General features: G+C 44.7%; 1 protein-coding gene across 3 annotated transcripts in view; it reads left to right on the top strand.

The window, feature by feature from the left end:
• Window positions 1–15,640, top strand: part of DPY19L4 (dpy-19 like 4) — a 74,844-nt gene that overhangs the window by 45,696 nt on the left and 13,508 nt on the right. Inside the window, exons 1-10 of one of the 3 annotated variants that reach the window (XM_053395607.1) lie at window positions 205–463; window positions 6,645–6,752; window positions 8,164–8,288; window positions 9,136–9,226; window positions 10,456–10,577; window positions 11,134–11,279; window positions 12,655–12,778; window positions 13,439–13,573; window positions 13,803–13,934; window positions 15,181–15,279. In XM_053395607.1, the coding sequence (XP_053251582.1) occupies window positions 451–463; window positions 6,645–6,752; window positions 8,164–8,288; window positions 9,136–9,226; window positions 10,456–10,577; window positions 11,134–11,279; window positions 12,655–12,778; window positions 13,439–13,573; window positions 13,803–13,934; window positions 15,181–15,279 (1,095 nt within the window). In that variant the 5' untranslated portion in view covers window positions 205–450. Of the gene's footprint in view, window positions 1–204; window positions 464–6,644; window positions 6,753–8,163; window positions 8,289–9,135; window positions 9,227–10,455; window positions 10,578–11,133; window positions 11,280–12,654; window positions 12,779–13,438; window positions 13,574–13,802; window positions 13,935–15,180; window positions 15,280–15,640 lie in introns of those variants that run through there. The other 2 variants (XM_053395608.1, XM_053395609.1) reach the window with 2 other exon arrangements.

The raw sequence follows: 15,640 nt of genomic DNA, 5'->3' as shown, positions 1-15,640 counted from the left end.
TCCTACACAGTGGAGAATTCGCTTCCTAGCCTGCAATTGTGCATGCGGATGAACCTGCATTATCATCATAAGCAATACAGAGCAAAAGAGAGGCTAGGAAGCCTTTGTTCCGCGCTTTGCACCCGAGGCTGGCACCAGGGCGGAAGTCGTGCGCGGGAGACGCGTCTCTGCCTCGGTACGCGCCCGAAATACGCGCCTCCTGCTCCCTCGATCCCCGAGCAGGACGTTCCGCTTCCGCCTTGAAGGAGGAAAAGAGAGAGATGCTGGCTGGGCGAGAGGGACGCTGACGGGAAGCGAGAGGCCGCCTCTTGTGCAGCCCGAGCGGGGCGTGTGGGGCTCGAGTGCGGCCGGGCGCGGGGGAAAGAAGGAACGGAAGACCCCGGCCGGCTCCTGAGCTCCGGAGAGGCCGGCTCCACACCTCCGGGGGCTCGTTCGCGGCGGCGGCTGGAGATGGAGAAGGAAGGTGGGCGCTTGGGACGTGCCGCGCGCTTCCCTTTCTCCTTCCCAGGCCCCCCACCCACCCCTCTCGACCTGGGGCTGCGGGGCTCCGCGGCCGGGCTGGAGGAAGGCGCTGCGGGTTGAGATTAGGAGGGGCGTGGATGTGGGGCTTGTGTGTCGGGCTCACTGAAATGCAAGAAGGAATGTGGACACTGGGAAGCCAAAGGGCTCGTGGGGAGGGAGTTAGGAAGGCGAGGACGACCAGGTGGGCATTTAACTCCCCTTCGTCCCTGTACAAGTGAGTGTGTATGTGGATTTCCCCCCCTCCCTCTCTCTTTTGGCTTCTCAGTTTCTGCAAACAATTGTGACACAGGTGAAACCAGGCTTTTCGAAACGCAGGTGACAAAAGTAAGCGGTTGGTTTTTTCAAGGAATGTGCTATGCCTGTTAAGGAGTTCTCTGCACAGGAAGCACTTGGGGGGGAAACGAAATCTGCAGGCGCCCAACAGGGGTGTGTGATGGTTTTGATTCTCTGCGTTATATGGGGTTTTTGTGCGTCTTCCTACACGGAAGAGCTTTCTGTGTGAGGAGGTACAACCCATGTTTGTTTTAATGGGCTTTCATACTCGTTTGCTTCCATCCTCAGTGCCTTTTTAAAGTTTTGAAAAGTCTAAACCGCTGGTATGACTTGATGGGACCCTCAGGGTGGCTTCCGATGAAACAAGGTTTAAGCAAGATTGTATTAAATGCACAAATAAACAACATATCTTGTACCAAAGTTGGCAGGTATAGACATTTGAAGGAATGGAACAAAAATATATTAACAGCCCTCTATCTGGTTCTTGTTTGAAAGAAAGAAAGAAAGACATATGTCAGCTCAGCAAGATCTTGCCTTTCCAACTCCAGTGGCTGTTGCAACAAAAATATTGTTGCACCAAACTTGTGAAACAGAAGCAAGATGGCCTGCCAGATCTATTGATGAAAGAGAAGTCCTGCTCTTTAGCTTCTGGCAAAGATAGGACTCTGAGTTCTCCCAGCACCCCCTTGGGCCAAGGCTGTTTTGAGTTAGGTTTAAAGCTGGGTTAGAAAATCTCTGGCCTGGGACCGAAATGGCCAGGGACCCTTCATGCCTGGCCCTCAGGACTCCCTGCAGGCTGCACACCCACCCTGGCCACACTGTTAACCAGCCCCGCTTTGCACCTTCCTTAAAGAGTTTTTGCCAGGTTGGGATGTGTCCTTGAACTCTGATAATGCTTCTTGCTTGCCTGTGTGGAGGAGAGAGAGGGGTTGTGAGCATATGTGGAAACTACCCTACCTTACAAAGGTCAAATTTACACCCAGAGGGGAATGTGGGCCTCGGACTCAAATTGGTTCCCCTGGTTTAAAGGTTGAATTTGGTGCTTTGCATTGTGTCAGGAAGCCAATTGGGAGCCAGTGCCAGATCTGCTAGCATGGTTGTACCGTGCTCTCAGTGGCTAATAATGAATGGGACACCACATTTTGAATTAACCGAAGTTTCTGAATAGTTTTCAATGACAGATCAATGTAGAGTGCATTGTAGTACCCCAGCCTGGGAGTTACTAAAGTGCTTGTGTATGTCTTAAGTATCATGTGACATCCCTACCTCAAAATATGTGCCCCAAATAATCTCACAATATTTAACCACACTCATATCTATAAGGACAATTCTATAAACTAATGTAAAAACAGAAACTTTCATTTAACACACCACCAGATTTTTATACAATGGTACCCGTTGCTTGGTCTCTGCTCCTGCCAACCTAGCAGTTCGAAAGCACGTCAAAGTGCAAGTAGATAAGTGGGGGGAAGGTAAACAGCGTTTCTGTGCGCTGCTCTGGTTTGCCAGAAGCAGCTTAGTCATGCTGGCCACATGCTCCGGAAGCTGTACACCGGCTCCCTCGGCCAGTAAAGCGAGATGAGCGCTACAACCCCAGAGTCGTCCGCGACTGGACCTAACAGTCAGGGGTCCCTTTACCGTTACCTTTACCTTTACCTTGGTTTACGAACTTAATCCGTTCCGGAAGTCCATTCTTAAACCAAAGCGTTCTTAAACCGAGGTGTGCTTTCCCTACTGAGGCCTCCTGCTGCCAGTGCCCTTCCACCGTTCGGCTTCTGAGGCAAAGCTCTCTAACCGGAACACCTTCTTCCGGTTTTGCAGAGTTTGTTTTCCGCATACAGTGGTACCTCAGGTTACATATGCTTCAGGTTACATACGCTTCAGGCTACAGACTCCGCTAACCCAGAAATAGTACCTCGGGTTAAGAACTTTGCTTCAGGATGAGAACAGAAATCGTGCTCCAGGGGCGCAGCGGCAGCAGGAGGCCCCACTAGCTAAAGTGGTGCTTCAGGTTAAGAACAGTTTCAGGTTAAGAACAGACCTCCAGAACGAATTAAATACTTAACCCGAGGTACCACTGTAGTTCGTGAACAGGGCTGTTCATAGACCAAGGTACCACTGTATTTGTCTTACTGTTCTCTTTCTTTCCCCTTTCCTTCAATTAGATAAACAGAATTTGGTCTAAGCTACATGACCGAAACATAATATTAAGTTGTTTTTTTCATTCTTTGAAGCATGCTGTCTTCAAGTTATAATAATTTTGTGGAACATACTTCTGGGTGACAGGTTCAGCATACGTATAGATGATGAGAGTTTTCCATGTCTCTCAAATGCAACAGTGATCTTTGCAATATAAAAAACTCAGATGCAGTACATCTGCTCAGTCAAATGTTAACTTTTGGCTAATAAGCTAAACCTACCTGAGCAGTTAAAGTCTATGCATGCACTTTGCAAGCATCCTTCAAATGAGCGTGAATTAAAGAAGAAAGACTAGTGGTGGCCTGTTACCCTAACACTGTTATCCTTGAAGCACTGGCTTGGTTACATCATGCTTGTTTTAAGGTAGTTGAGCAATTGGCAGAAAGAGAAACTTTTATGTATTATTGCCGTCGTTGCAAACTGGTGTATTTTTCATTGACATATTGCTTGTATCTCATTTTGCAATATGTTTAATGTGCCCTGTTCCCCAGTCTGCATCCACCATCATACACACCTGCAGTCATAAGCCACCTGCCCTCTTCCACCTCCCATTTCTGTTACTCACCCACTCTGCTCGCTCCCCAACCTGGAAAAAGATTAAGAGAAGTGGGGCCGGACAGTGACCTTAAGCAACTGCTGTTTTTGCACCCTTGGACAATCTCCTCATCTCCTTTACAGATACTTATTTTTGAAAGGAAACTTAACATTTTGCTTTAGATATGACCTTACCACATCATAACATTCTTGGCTTTGTTGCACAACATAGTGCTGCTCATATCAGGTTTGTTTGGTATTGTGAATGTGTTTACCTTCAAAGATCAGTATATAGTATTTTAGATATCCTAAACATCTGGACAGACCAGCTCAGAATTCAGAATGTCATTTGCATCTCTGAAAATCTCTAAAATTCCAGATAAGGGACTACAATGCTGACTGAGATTATCTAGATTCTTCCTAGTGACTGCAGATGAGTGAGATTTTTATCTTCTCTGTGGAAAGAGGTTTGTAACATTCATTGGGCTTCGTGAGCCTGACAAACTTGTTTCATAAGAACGCATGAAGAGTCCTGCTGAATTTGGCCAAGACCCACAGAGTCTTGTGGCCCCATCCATACATGTAAAGCAGTATCATACTGCTTTAAACAGTCAAGGCTTCCCCCAAAGAATCCTGGGAACTGTAGTGGTTTTTTTTAAAGGGTGCTGAGAAACTATAGAAACTATTGTTCCCCTTAGAGAGCTAACTATTCCCAGAGTTCCCTGGGGTTGATTGTTAAACCGCTTTGGGAATCTTAGCTCTGTGGTGGGAATAGGGATCTCCTAAGAACTCTCAGCACCCTTAACAAATTACATTTCCCAGGATTCTTTGGGGGAAGCCATGATTGTTTAAATTAGTATGATACTGCTTTAAATGTATAGTGCAGATGGGGCCTTGTATCCTGGTTCTTGGAAGACCTTGTTTTTTCCAAGGATCTGGTATTCAGAAGTGTTTCACCCCTGGAGATGTGGAGATTCCATTTAGGTATTGTAGCTTGTGGTTAATAGCTTCTAGTCCCCTCCCCTGCCCCCATAATGGGGGTCCTTTGAAATGCTAAACATCCTAATTATGTGTCAGAATGGAAAATCTGTAGACCTATTTTTAGCACTTAACCTTGCTCAACTTTCCCTTTCACCTTGGTAAAAGGTATTCAGGAGTGAAAACAATATTTTCCTTGTTTTTAAAGCAGCAGGAAACTAAACAGAAGCAGTTTGCTTGTGTGTTTTGGTCACAGTTCAGCAGTCTGTAAAATCAACATGTACGTCATTTAGCAGACTTCCTCTGTGTTACAGTGTGGGTGTTTTAATGCTTTTTATTTAGACCTTCCTGTTATAAAAAAGGTTTTGAAGCTCAACTATGTGAAAAAACGTTAATTTGCATAGTCTTGCCTGTGTGCGGTAAAATAACCAGTGGTATAGAACTGTAGTGTTCAAAGCTGTACCATTTTTAAAAAATAGATTACTTACCTGCCCTTTACCACAAGGTCCCAAGGCAGTTTACAACAATAAAAGGCACAATGATAAAACAAAGAAAATAGATACAATGGTGAAACCAGAAAAGTGTAAAAATAATTGAAAAACAGCTTCACATATAAAAATAGTTTCAAAGTGTTCCAGTACAGATGCAGTCTGGAATAAGGATCTCTACTTAGCTAAGAGTCTCCCTCTGACACACAGGTATTTGCCGGAGGCCTTCTCATAGGAGATCACAAGTAGAACCTGTCAGAAAATGCTGTAGTGGGGAGCTGTTCAGGGTTCTGGTCATTTCATCCCCCCCCCCGTCTTGATTTTCACTCCCCCTCCCCAACAACAGTCAGTTCCTACTGAGCATGTTCAGTCCTCGTTGGGCCCTTTTTGGGAATTCTCCCCAATTTAGGGGTCCCTCCCCCCAAAACCCCAGTTCTTTTAAAATACTTTTTCTTGTGAATGTGTTGGTGGGAGTTTGTAGGGGTGTCAGCGGGCAGAAGTCTTGTGTCTGAAGACTCTCCTGCCAATTCCCCCCCCCCTTTCCCTCCCCGTGTACTTAATTTCTGGCCTTGGAATCTGGATGAATTAAAAACAGGTTAAAATCAGCCAAGATAGCGATAGTAATTGGCAGGGGAGAATTGGCATAGCGGGAGAAGGATTAAAACATCTGCCTGCAAGTGCCCTCACACTGCACTTGCCTTCTGATACCTATTATTTGTTAATTTGCAATTTGTTTATTAACGGGATTGTTCCTCAGTGCTCTTCAGTGCCGTGGAAAGGGGTCCACTTGGGCCTCCCAGGTTAGGGAGTTCCACAACATGGGCACTAAAACTGAAAATGTGGCCTAGGACCCACGTACCTACGGGACCGCCCCTCCTGGTATGCCCCGCGGAGGACCTTAAGATACACAAATAACATCACTTTGGAGGTCCTGAGCCTCAAGGAGGTTATATTGGTTTCAACTAGGGCCAGGGCCTTTTCAGCACTGGCCCCGACGTGGTGGAATGGTCTGTCACAAGAGACTAGGGCCCTGCAGGACTTGACATCTTTCTGCAGGGCCTGCAAGACAGAGCTGTTCCGCCTGGCCTTTGGTTTGGACTCGGTCTGACCCATGTTTCCCTCCCCTTATGATTTATCAGCTACTTTAAAATGAGGCTGCATTTTAAATTGCATTTTAACCTGTATTTTAAATTGTGTTCCCCCCCCCTTTTTCTTTCCCCCCTCTCTTTTTCCCCTATTAGGTTTTTACTGTGATTTTATTGGTGTTAGCCGCCCTAAGCCCAGCTCTGGCTGGGGAGGGTGGGGTATAAATAAAATTTATTATTACTATTAAAATGCCAGCCAGCCTTCTGTTCATGTCAGTGAGATGCAAAGCAGGGCCTCTGACTATGATGGTGGGTGGGCTGGCTGCTTATGTAGGAAGGCTGCCCTTTGAATACCCTGAGCACAGACAGTTCACTGGGGCTAATGCTTGCCATTGTTCAGCATTTTGCTAATATATGGGCACCACACCTAATTAGAAAACTTAATGAAACACAATCCTGTTTGGAAGAAGTCCCACTGAGTTTCATGGGACTTGTTCCCAGATAAGAGAGAGAATGTGTATTTGTAGGGTTGCAGCCCAATAATAACTTCTGGCTCTGTTGTCAGGAGCTGCAGATCTGAAGCAGAGAAAGAAGCCGAACAGTACAGAAGCTGAAGGAAAAGCTCCTGAAGAAAACGATGAGGAAACGAAAAAGTCAAAAAAATCTCCAAGATGTAAGTTGTGTCCTTTTTTTTTTAACGTGGCACTCTACTTCTTTCATTGTAAAATCGTGTATATGGGTTAAGATTTTCTCTGTGTTGCAAATTCACTTTGCAATTCTTCTGTTGCACCACATGAAAATCTTTACATTGAGGGGGAAAAACTTGTGGCTGCAGCACACTATCTAATAGTGCAGCCTTGTAAATCAACATGCAAAAGATTCTCTAGCCTGTAAAAGAATAAAATACTAGCCGACTACAAAACTAGGAGTCTGCATTTCTGTGCTGGCTGTGGAAGAGAGAAGCTCTCTTCTTTGAGACAGCAGGGAAAACACATATGATCTAACCTCTTAAACTAGCAAATGATATTTGATTTCCAGTAATTGACTGCTAAATTTGGGCTAGCAGTCAATTACTGGAAGGGTGGACCATTTTGTCTCTTCTCTGCCAGGCTGCTGAATTTCTGTGCTGGCTGTGGTAGGTGAGAGTTCCCTCCCTCTTTGGCTAGTATGGAAAGCTAGTGGGATGTTGGATGAGGAATAGAGTGATCTACCCTTCCTCTTCCAGGCTGCCCACTTGCCTCCGTGGAACAGCTGCCAAGCAAAAGGCTAGGCTGTCTTAGCAGTTGACTCTGCGCTTCATGCTGGTTTCACAGTTACTCTTCTGAAAAACAGTCACGTTCGTGCATCGCTTCCTTTGCCTACAGCTGTACTGCTGATGGGCTATCTACATGAGAAATGTACAGTAGCTAGAAACGGATTCAGTTTATGCTTTTCCCTAAAGAACTCTGAGAACTGCAGTTTCCCCTTAAATAATGCCCCAGTTCAGTCTGGGTGGCAAGCTCTGTCTTCAGTGAGAGAAGCTTTCCTGGTTAAAGTTCTTCTGCCCATTTCAGCAGCTTACAGAGTGGTGGAAATTGTGGTTCTGCAGGAGCATCTAAACTGGAGTCTGCAGAGTTGGAGGGTGATGACACGACTTCCTCAGACCACAGAGGTGTTGGCAGAATGGACTACTTCTGTCCTGGAGGTTCTGGGGAACAGGAAACCAGTGTGTCTCGTCCCTGTGAACAGTTCCCTGTTCTTCCTTCAATTCTTCCTCCAAGTCCTCATCCCCCAAAGAGGGGAAGGTCATGGCATTGGAAGGCTTAGACTAGGACACACTCCTCAGGAAGCTAGATAGGAAAAACAGCAACAGGAAATTCCAGATTGAACTATATAATGACTAAAGTATATAATGGCACTATCCACACAGCGTCCTGTAGCTTCTGTGTCTTGTTGGAAACTCTTGATCAGGTCACTGGAACTGGCTGATATGAGAATACGGGGTTAGGCGAACCATTGGTTTGGCCTTGAAAGCTTTGTTCTTTGTGCTCAAGACCTAGAGCTTCCTGGTGGCTTCATGTGACGTTCCTAACATTCCTTTACAGATGTCTTCATTCCACGTTTCGCAAAGCTTTTCTTTGGCTGTCTTGCAGCAGTCATAAGTGGAATGATGTATGCCATGTACCTTTCGACATACCATGAGCGCAAATTCTGGTTCTCTGGCAGGCCGGTAAGGAAATAGAATCATAATTACAAACAATACAGAAAACGCTCTATCTTTACCTTATTCAGAAGAGAGGAGCCTCTAGCCCTTGGGTTGAATGTGGCCCTCTCTGCCCTTCTTTCTGGCCCTCAGATCTTCCTCCAGGCCATGTCCCCTTTCCCCCCTTCTCTGCACCCTTTATTGGGCTGATCTGAACCTGAAGTGTGATAAACCATCTTGCTTACTAGGACGGGTGGGTACAGACACCTTTCTCTGCTGGAAAAGGGCTGCTACCAGATGGAGTACCAGTATCAAGCTAGTTAGGCTGTCATTCTGAAAGAACATAAAGGCAGCTCTTTATAGCTCATAGATACTCCAGATTAATTCCCATTATTGTGGTGAACAAGTGTGCTGTTGCAATTGCCAGAAGCTGCAACTGGAGTTTTGTGCTGACCCAGGTCTTTTCCATTGAAATATTTTTCACAGCCTCTGTGCAAGGAGGAGGTGCTTTTTGTTCTTTTGCTGTGTTTTACTGTTGGCTTTTAAATCTTGTTAACATTTTGTAGTGAGCCACTCGTGGAAGTTCATTGACAAATAGCTCAATAAATCTTATAACTATTATTGGGTGATATCCAACATTCGTCAATAAAGCAGACCCACTGAAATCGTTGGACTTGTCTGCACTTAGTTTGCTGTGAGTATGACTTAGTTGAATATCACCCATTATTGCTGTTAGGTTTATTAATGAATGGAAATGACACTCCAGTCAAACTTCCCCCATGATTTATTAAAGATGTATCCTTTCTCATTGGATGGTTGTGTCATGAATATCAAATGAGAATATGATTTTGGTTTTTTGATTTTGGTTTTCTAGGAGCTTGAACGAGAAATCACATTTCAGGGTGATGGTGCCATTTACTACTCATTTTACAAAGACTTATTAAGAGCTCCCTCCTTTAAAAGAGGTAAGACACATACATTTACTAAATAGCAAATGAGACAAAATCAGAAAAGATAGTATGAGTAGCTTCTTAGGATGGAGGAGAGAAAGCGTTTAAGCTATCAGACTCCACAAAGCTATTGCACAGGCATATGTAACTCCGTTTGCACATCTTCTTATCAATGCAAAGTTGGTTCATCAAAGCTTCCACTTGTGTATTATATCCCTTGTTCTCTGGGATAATCTATTTCTAATCCTGTTAGGCCTTGTGGTCTGGAAACCCTAACCCAGTGGTCAGGCAAAGGAGAACCATGGACCTGATCCGTTCCCCTACAGGAGACAGCTGAGAATCCCCTGTGAGGCACAGAACTTCACTCCACCATCAAAAGCTCTTTTCCCTGGATTGTGCTGCTAGCTGTAGAGTAGAGCAGGGCCTGCGCTGCTAATGAATTGTAAATAAAGAGCTAGATTTCAGGACTGGCGCAATGAAGCTTGCACACTGTGTCGTCCAAGGAGCTGCTGTGTTCACTGCATAGTGGCAAAGCCAGAGACTGCCTGTCAAATTCTTCAACAGGAGGCAAATGCAGGCTTTGTAACAGGACTAGTTCTGGAAGGGAGTTACTAGCCTCCCAAGCAAATGGATATACATCTGTCTAACCTTGCTTCTTATGTTATGAGATGGCATCTAGCAGCTTTTCACAAAGCACAATATCCCTGAAATCCTAAAGGCTATTCCAATATTTCACCCCATGGAGATGCCCTATGCCTTTGCAGGTAGCCTCCGCAGAAGTCCTGTTCAACCATTTAGAGAATGGCAACACAAGTAGTGGATTTGTCAGGCACACATCAGTCCTGCCTATGGTGTTCCATCTATTCCATCCACCTCCAATCTTCTCTTGTTCAGCAGGAAGGTCTGCATTCAGCTGAACGTGCTTAGAAGCCTCCCAATAACTGGGAATACTGTGCCATCTGTGGTCCCAATTGCAAGGAGCCTTCAGAGCCTGCTCAGCCAAATACCCTTTGGACCTTCCTACTCAATGCAGGAAGGATGGGGCCAGCACATGCAAGGGCATTGGGGGGCGAGACTAGTTGGCCTGGCCTCAACTCATGTAGATGTTCCATTCTTAGGCATGACTCCTGAACAGGGCTCAAGTTGCAGAAATCAAACATGGCAGAACCCTTCCTTTTGTTGATCTTGAGAAATTGCATAAATAATGCTGGCATCCCTTCCTCCCACCCAAATCTCATTCTCAGGCGTTAATCAATTAACCCACGACAACAGGACTCTCTCGCTGAAGACCATGAATGTCGTGCGGCAAATGACGTTGTATCCAGAATTGATCGCCAGCCTCTTATACCAAGCATCTGGCAGTGAAGTATGCTTTGCCCCTCTCTTGTTTCTTTACGGTCCTAGGGGATAAGTAGTTGAGAAGTGTGTTGCCCTAAAAGCAAGCAGCTTGTTTTCCTCCAGAGCATTATATGTGGTGAGCTGTCGGAGGACTGCTACACTGTGCACTGAGGGTTCTCTGTGTGCCTAGAGAAAGTGCAACCGCCTCTGCGTGTAATCAGCCCCTTAGTTGAGACCTGGGTGTGGGGTCTCAGTTAATGGAAGCACCCCTAAGAGTAGCTTGAGGAGTGTAAGGAAGTCCATATCTTATATTTTGAAAAGCTGAAAGCTGCATGGCTGCAGTTGATTGCTATGAGGGTTCTCAGTGATCCATGCAAATAGCCTTTGCCTTTGCTCTATAAAGGGGTTAGTGTTTTGCGGCAACAGTAAGGTGCTGCTGCTACTCCCCACTCCCAGTTATTATCTTCCAGCCCATCAGCTTCATGGTCTTCTCTTTCCATTTGTGAATTTCAAACGGTGCTTTATTGTTGTAACTCAGCTGCTAGTATTGCGTGTTTGAAAATATTTATGTCTTTAATTTTCAGGAGGTTATTGAGCCAGTATATTTTTACATTGGCATAGTATTTGGACTGCAGGGGATCTATGTGACTGCGTTGTTCGTAACCAGCTGGCTAATGAGTGGGACTTGGCTGGCAGGGATGCTGACTGTTGTCTGGTTCATTATTAACAGGTAAAGCAAATCTTTACTACCCACCCCACCCCATAATTTGCTATTCTTTCCCTGCCTTGAACTGAACAAGCAACTGTATTCCTAATTCTTTCTTTTCCTTTTCCCTTCTACGCTATTTCCAAAGGGAACTTTTATGAAAGTTTCTAGTTGCTAATGTAGAACACTACCAGGAAAGGTTCATTCTGTAACTGGAAATATTATAAGAGCGGGAAATGGATCATATGAATAAGAATTGGTTATGGCCTTTCTGTTTCACACATACACACACCATACTTTTTGTCCTGCGATTTTTGTTGGTTACATTTGCATGTTGGGCATTAAATGTCTGGAAAGTGTCTTGAAGCCCATCGTACGAAATTCTCTGTGGAGAGGTTATAGGCTTATGGATTCCTGATGGAGCGTGTCACTTTCCTCATGCCATTTCATGACAGGGCAAGGTATTTAATTCTTGTATATGTAGTTTATACTCCAATTTGTGGCTATAAATGTGCTGTTAATAAAATCAAATATATACATCTGAGAGGGAAAGAACCCATTGCATAGACCATTGCTTTTGCAGTATTGCTGTTTAAAATTTAGAAATCGAAATGTTATTGTAAAAGCTCATTGTCCTTGCTTTCATTAGAGTATGCTTCTATTTGTAGAAGGCAGTCTTTCCCAACCAGGTCTTTTGGCCTGCAGCTCCATTCAGGCCTATTGCCCATGCTGCCTGGACCCAATATGTGTTGTAATCTAAAGGGCACCAGGTTGGGTTAGGGTGAAAAATGACATCTAGGATTAAATAGCAACGCTATTAATGATCAGTCCCCCAAAAGTTCTAATCGCTAAAAACTCCAAGGCTCTTTATTATGGTCAGTGACTAATATTCAGAAAAAAAGTCATACAAATGAATATACAAAAGAATACCAAACAAAACAAAATAGAGAACCATAAGTGTCGTACTATAAAATGCCCGGCACAGAGAACAAAATTATCAATTTGCTAAAATTAGTCTCTGGAGAGTTGTACACACAGCAGCACAATATTGAGCCATCCTGGAAGAGATGGATGTGTTCTTATCAGAAAGGAGTAAAATAGCATTAAATGCATCCCGTCGTTCTGGGAATTTCCGTTTGAAATGGGTCAATAAAAATCATGCATATCACAATAGAAGGAGCAATACGTAAGAACCCCAGTTATCGATTCTACCTCTCCAGATTTGCAGGGACATTTACATTGACCACAGAGGATTTTTTAGAACTTCCCTTCCAAAACTGCCGATCGCTTAAGGCTTTATTGCTGTTATGTTGTTTCTGTCAAGAGCAATAGTCAAGCCTATATTTATGTTCTAAAGTAACCTGTATATTTTAATGGGTCGTCCCTGTATGTTTTCCAGGGCAGATACCACAAAAATAGACTATTCTATCCCGTCAAGAGAAAATTGGGCATTGCCATATTTTGCTTGTCAAGTAGCAGCTCTTACTGGCTATTTAAAGAACAACATAAATCCTTCTGCTGAGGTAAGATGAAGATGTTTTCAGTCAAAATATAATAGTATAAATAGGCTGATCAAATTTGAGAATCTTGATCCAGTAAACCATTTAGGGCCAGGGGCTGAATGTGGCCCTGCAGGCTTCTGTGTTTGGCCCTCTGAACTCTCCCCAGGCCACACCCCCCTCCATAAACACACTTTCTACTGGCATTCCTTCGCATCTTGAGTACTTTTGCCTGGCTGGCATGTGTCCTTAAACCCAGATAATGCATTATTGTTTCCGTGGATGGAGGATAAGAGAGGAGCGTTCATACCATACGAAGGTTTAAATTTACATGAATTGCTCCGCCCACTCCCCTGGCCCAATCCAGCGCTGCCATGTGGCCCACGGGAAATTGCCCAGAGGCAAATGCAGCCTTTTGGCTGGAAAGGGTGCCCCAACTCTGCTTTAAAAAATGAGATGGTTTTGCCTAAGGAAAAATGTAACGGACCAAAAAAACATTCATTTTCGAGAACTGTTAAGGCCTCTTCTTCTTGCTACTATCATATTAAGAATAAAAATCCATTCAAGAGTTATGCAGGATTAAGATGGAATGCCAGTTACTGATACTATATATTTTTCCCAATCTTGCTTTGTATGAAAATAAGTACATGGTGATTAAGATGTCTTCCCTTTCAATTCCCCCAGAGGTTTTGCTACCTGTTGGTGAGTGCTTCAACCTACACTTTCATGATGATGTGGGAGTACAGTCACTATCTGCTGTTTGTCCAGGCTGTGTCACTCTTCTTGTTGGACACTGTGGGTTTCACACAGACAGAGAAGGTATTTCGGCACTTGAAACTTACCAATTTTAATACCAGTTTAATTGCTAGCTTGCTGCTCTTCCCCTCTCTTTTTGCCAGCCTTCTAAACCCGTGAACTGTTCATTCTGCTAACAGGCACAGATAAAAGGCTGGCAGAAAAAGTTTAAATATAGAGGACGGTTGTTTCTTGCAGCCGTGATCGCCTGTTGCTTTGAGGGTCAATACCTTTTTGCTTTTCCCTTCCGCAGGTACATGAAGTGTATAAGGTCTACCTGTTTTCTCTCTTTCTGGGATACATGTTACAGTTTGAGAATCCAGCTCTGTTAGTGTCTCCACTCCTCAGCCTTGTCGCAGCGGTGCTGCTGGCAAAATACCTCCAGGTAATAATTGGGAAATCATTTGGTGGTTTGACCTCTGCCTGTACTGCTGTTTTTCTCTCTCTCTCTCTAGCAGAGGTAGTGAATCTTTTTAAAACCTGAGGTCTGTGTTCCACCATGGACAATCTTCCATGGTCTCTTTGTCATGGACGGGCTGGATACAGTGGAATGGTGGGAGGAACCAGCTGGGGAACCCCCAAGGGAAAAAAGCCCAGAGCCCAGGGATTGGTGGTGGGACGATGATGAGTGGTCAGAGGGAGAAGAGGGAGCAGACTGGGAGAAGGAGGTGTCAGAAGCTGAAGAGGTAACAGGGTTTAGTGAGCAGGAAGAGCTTGTGGCAGAGAGAAGTCCAGAATCAGAAGCAAGAGAGGATAAAGGCCAAGAGGTGGAGGTGTTTCAGGCTGGTGAAGAAGCCAGGATGTTTCCACCTCCGGCTGCGACAAGCTCCCCTCCCCCTTGGTCTCCCAGAACCAGGAGAGGGATGAAGTGAAAGGAGCAAAGGCAGGCATGCCGGCGTAATCTCAGATGGCTTGGGAAAGACCCGGGAAAGGAGGAGACTTAGGCAGCTGTGGGAAGGCGGGGACATTCAGAAGAGTTGCTGTGGTCATTAGGCCTGGCACTACTGAACAACCCTTGTTTCTTCTAACTCCTGACATCTCTGTATGTGGGGCATGAAAGGCCCAAAGTGAGGGGGTCTGAGGCAAAAGTTGGCAGAGCAACCTAAGTAGGATGCATCCCAGCCATGAAAAGGGCAGAGTGTTCTGTAACACAACACATCTCTCCGTGCAGGCAAGCGAGATCAGGGACACATTCCAGTCAGGGAGAAGCGCTTGAGAGAGTGGAGAAGGGCAGGCGGGGGCCATGGTTTAGGAAGTAGGGGGTGGACGTAGCCTGAGTGGGTTCTGAGAGGCCTGGAGGGCTCCATTTGACCCACAGGCCTGATGTTCCCTGTCTCCCTCCTCTATAAGAGCTAGTGTGGTGTGGTGGTTAAGAGCAGTAGACTCGTAATCTGGTGAACCGGGTTCGCTTCCCCGCTCCTCCACACGCAGCTGCTGGGTGACCTTGGGCCAGTCACACTTCTCTGAAGTCTCTCAGCCTCACTCACCTCACAGGGTGTTTGTTGTGGGAGAAGAAGGGAAAGGAGATTGTTAGCTGCTTTGAGACTCCTTAGGGTAGTGATAAAGTGGGATATCAAATCCAACCCCCTCCCTCCTCCTATAAAGTTAATACTTTCTTGTCTGTTTTTTAGATGAATACAAAAAAGGGGACGCTTCTTTCAAGGATGCTGAAAGTCATTTACTTTTATTTGGTATTCACAATAACAGTGACTTTGAATTTTGTAGTGAAGGTAAGATTTTATTTTTATTTTTTAAAATTAATCGTACAGGATAATGAAAGCATTTGTTTGTTTTTGGATGTTAGTTGCCTAGGGAAATAATAGTAATCTCAAAATTCCTCTTCCTGCTGTGCTTTTTCTTTTTCTAGTGGAAAAAGGTAATGGATAGAACTGGTAAAGAATTAACCCATCTTTTGAAACTCTCAACATTGCTAAGTTTTTTTGTTTTTTTAAAAAATATTCCAGTAGAAAATGTGATGCTGCTAACTGAAAGATTGTTTATCTCTTGCGCTGGCAAATGTTTGTCAGATGCAGCAACGGTCTGTCTCAAAAGTGTGGTGCTAACACACAATTTCCTTTCTGTTTGTTTTGC

Source organism: Podarcis raffonei, chromosome 7 (assembly GCF_027172205.1).
Source record: "Podarcis raffonei isolate rPodRaf1 chromosome 7, rPodRaf1.pri, whole genome shotgun sequence".
Taxonomy (NCBI): Eukaryota; Metazoa; Chordata; class Lepidosauria; order Squamata; family Lacertidae; genus Podarcis; species Podarcis raffonei.
The sequence above is the reverse complement of the archived record's forward strand: the minus strand, read 5'-3'. Positions and strand labels throughout refer to the sequence as shown.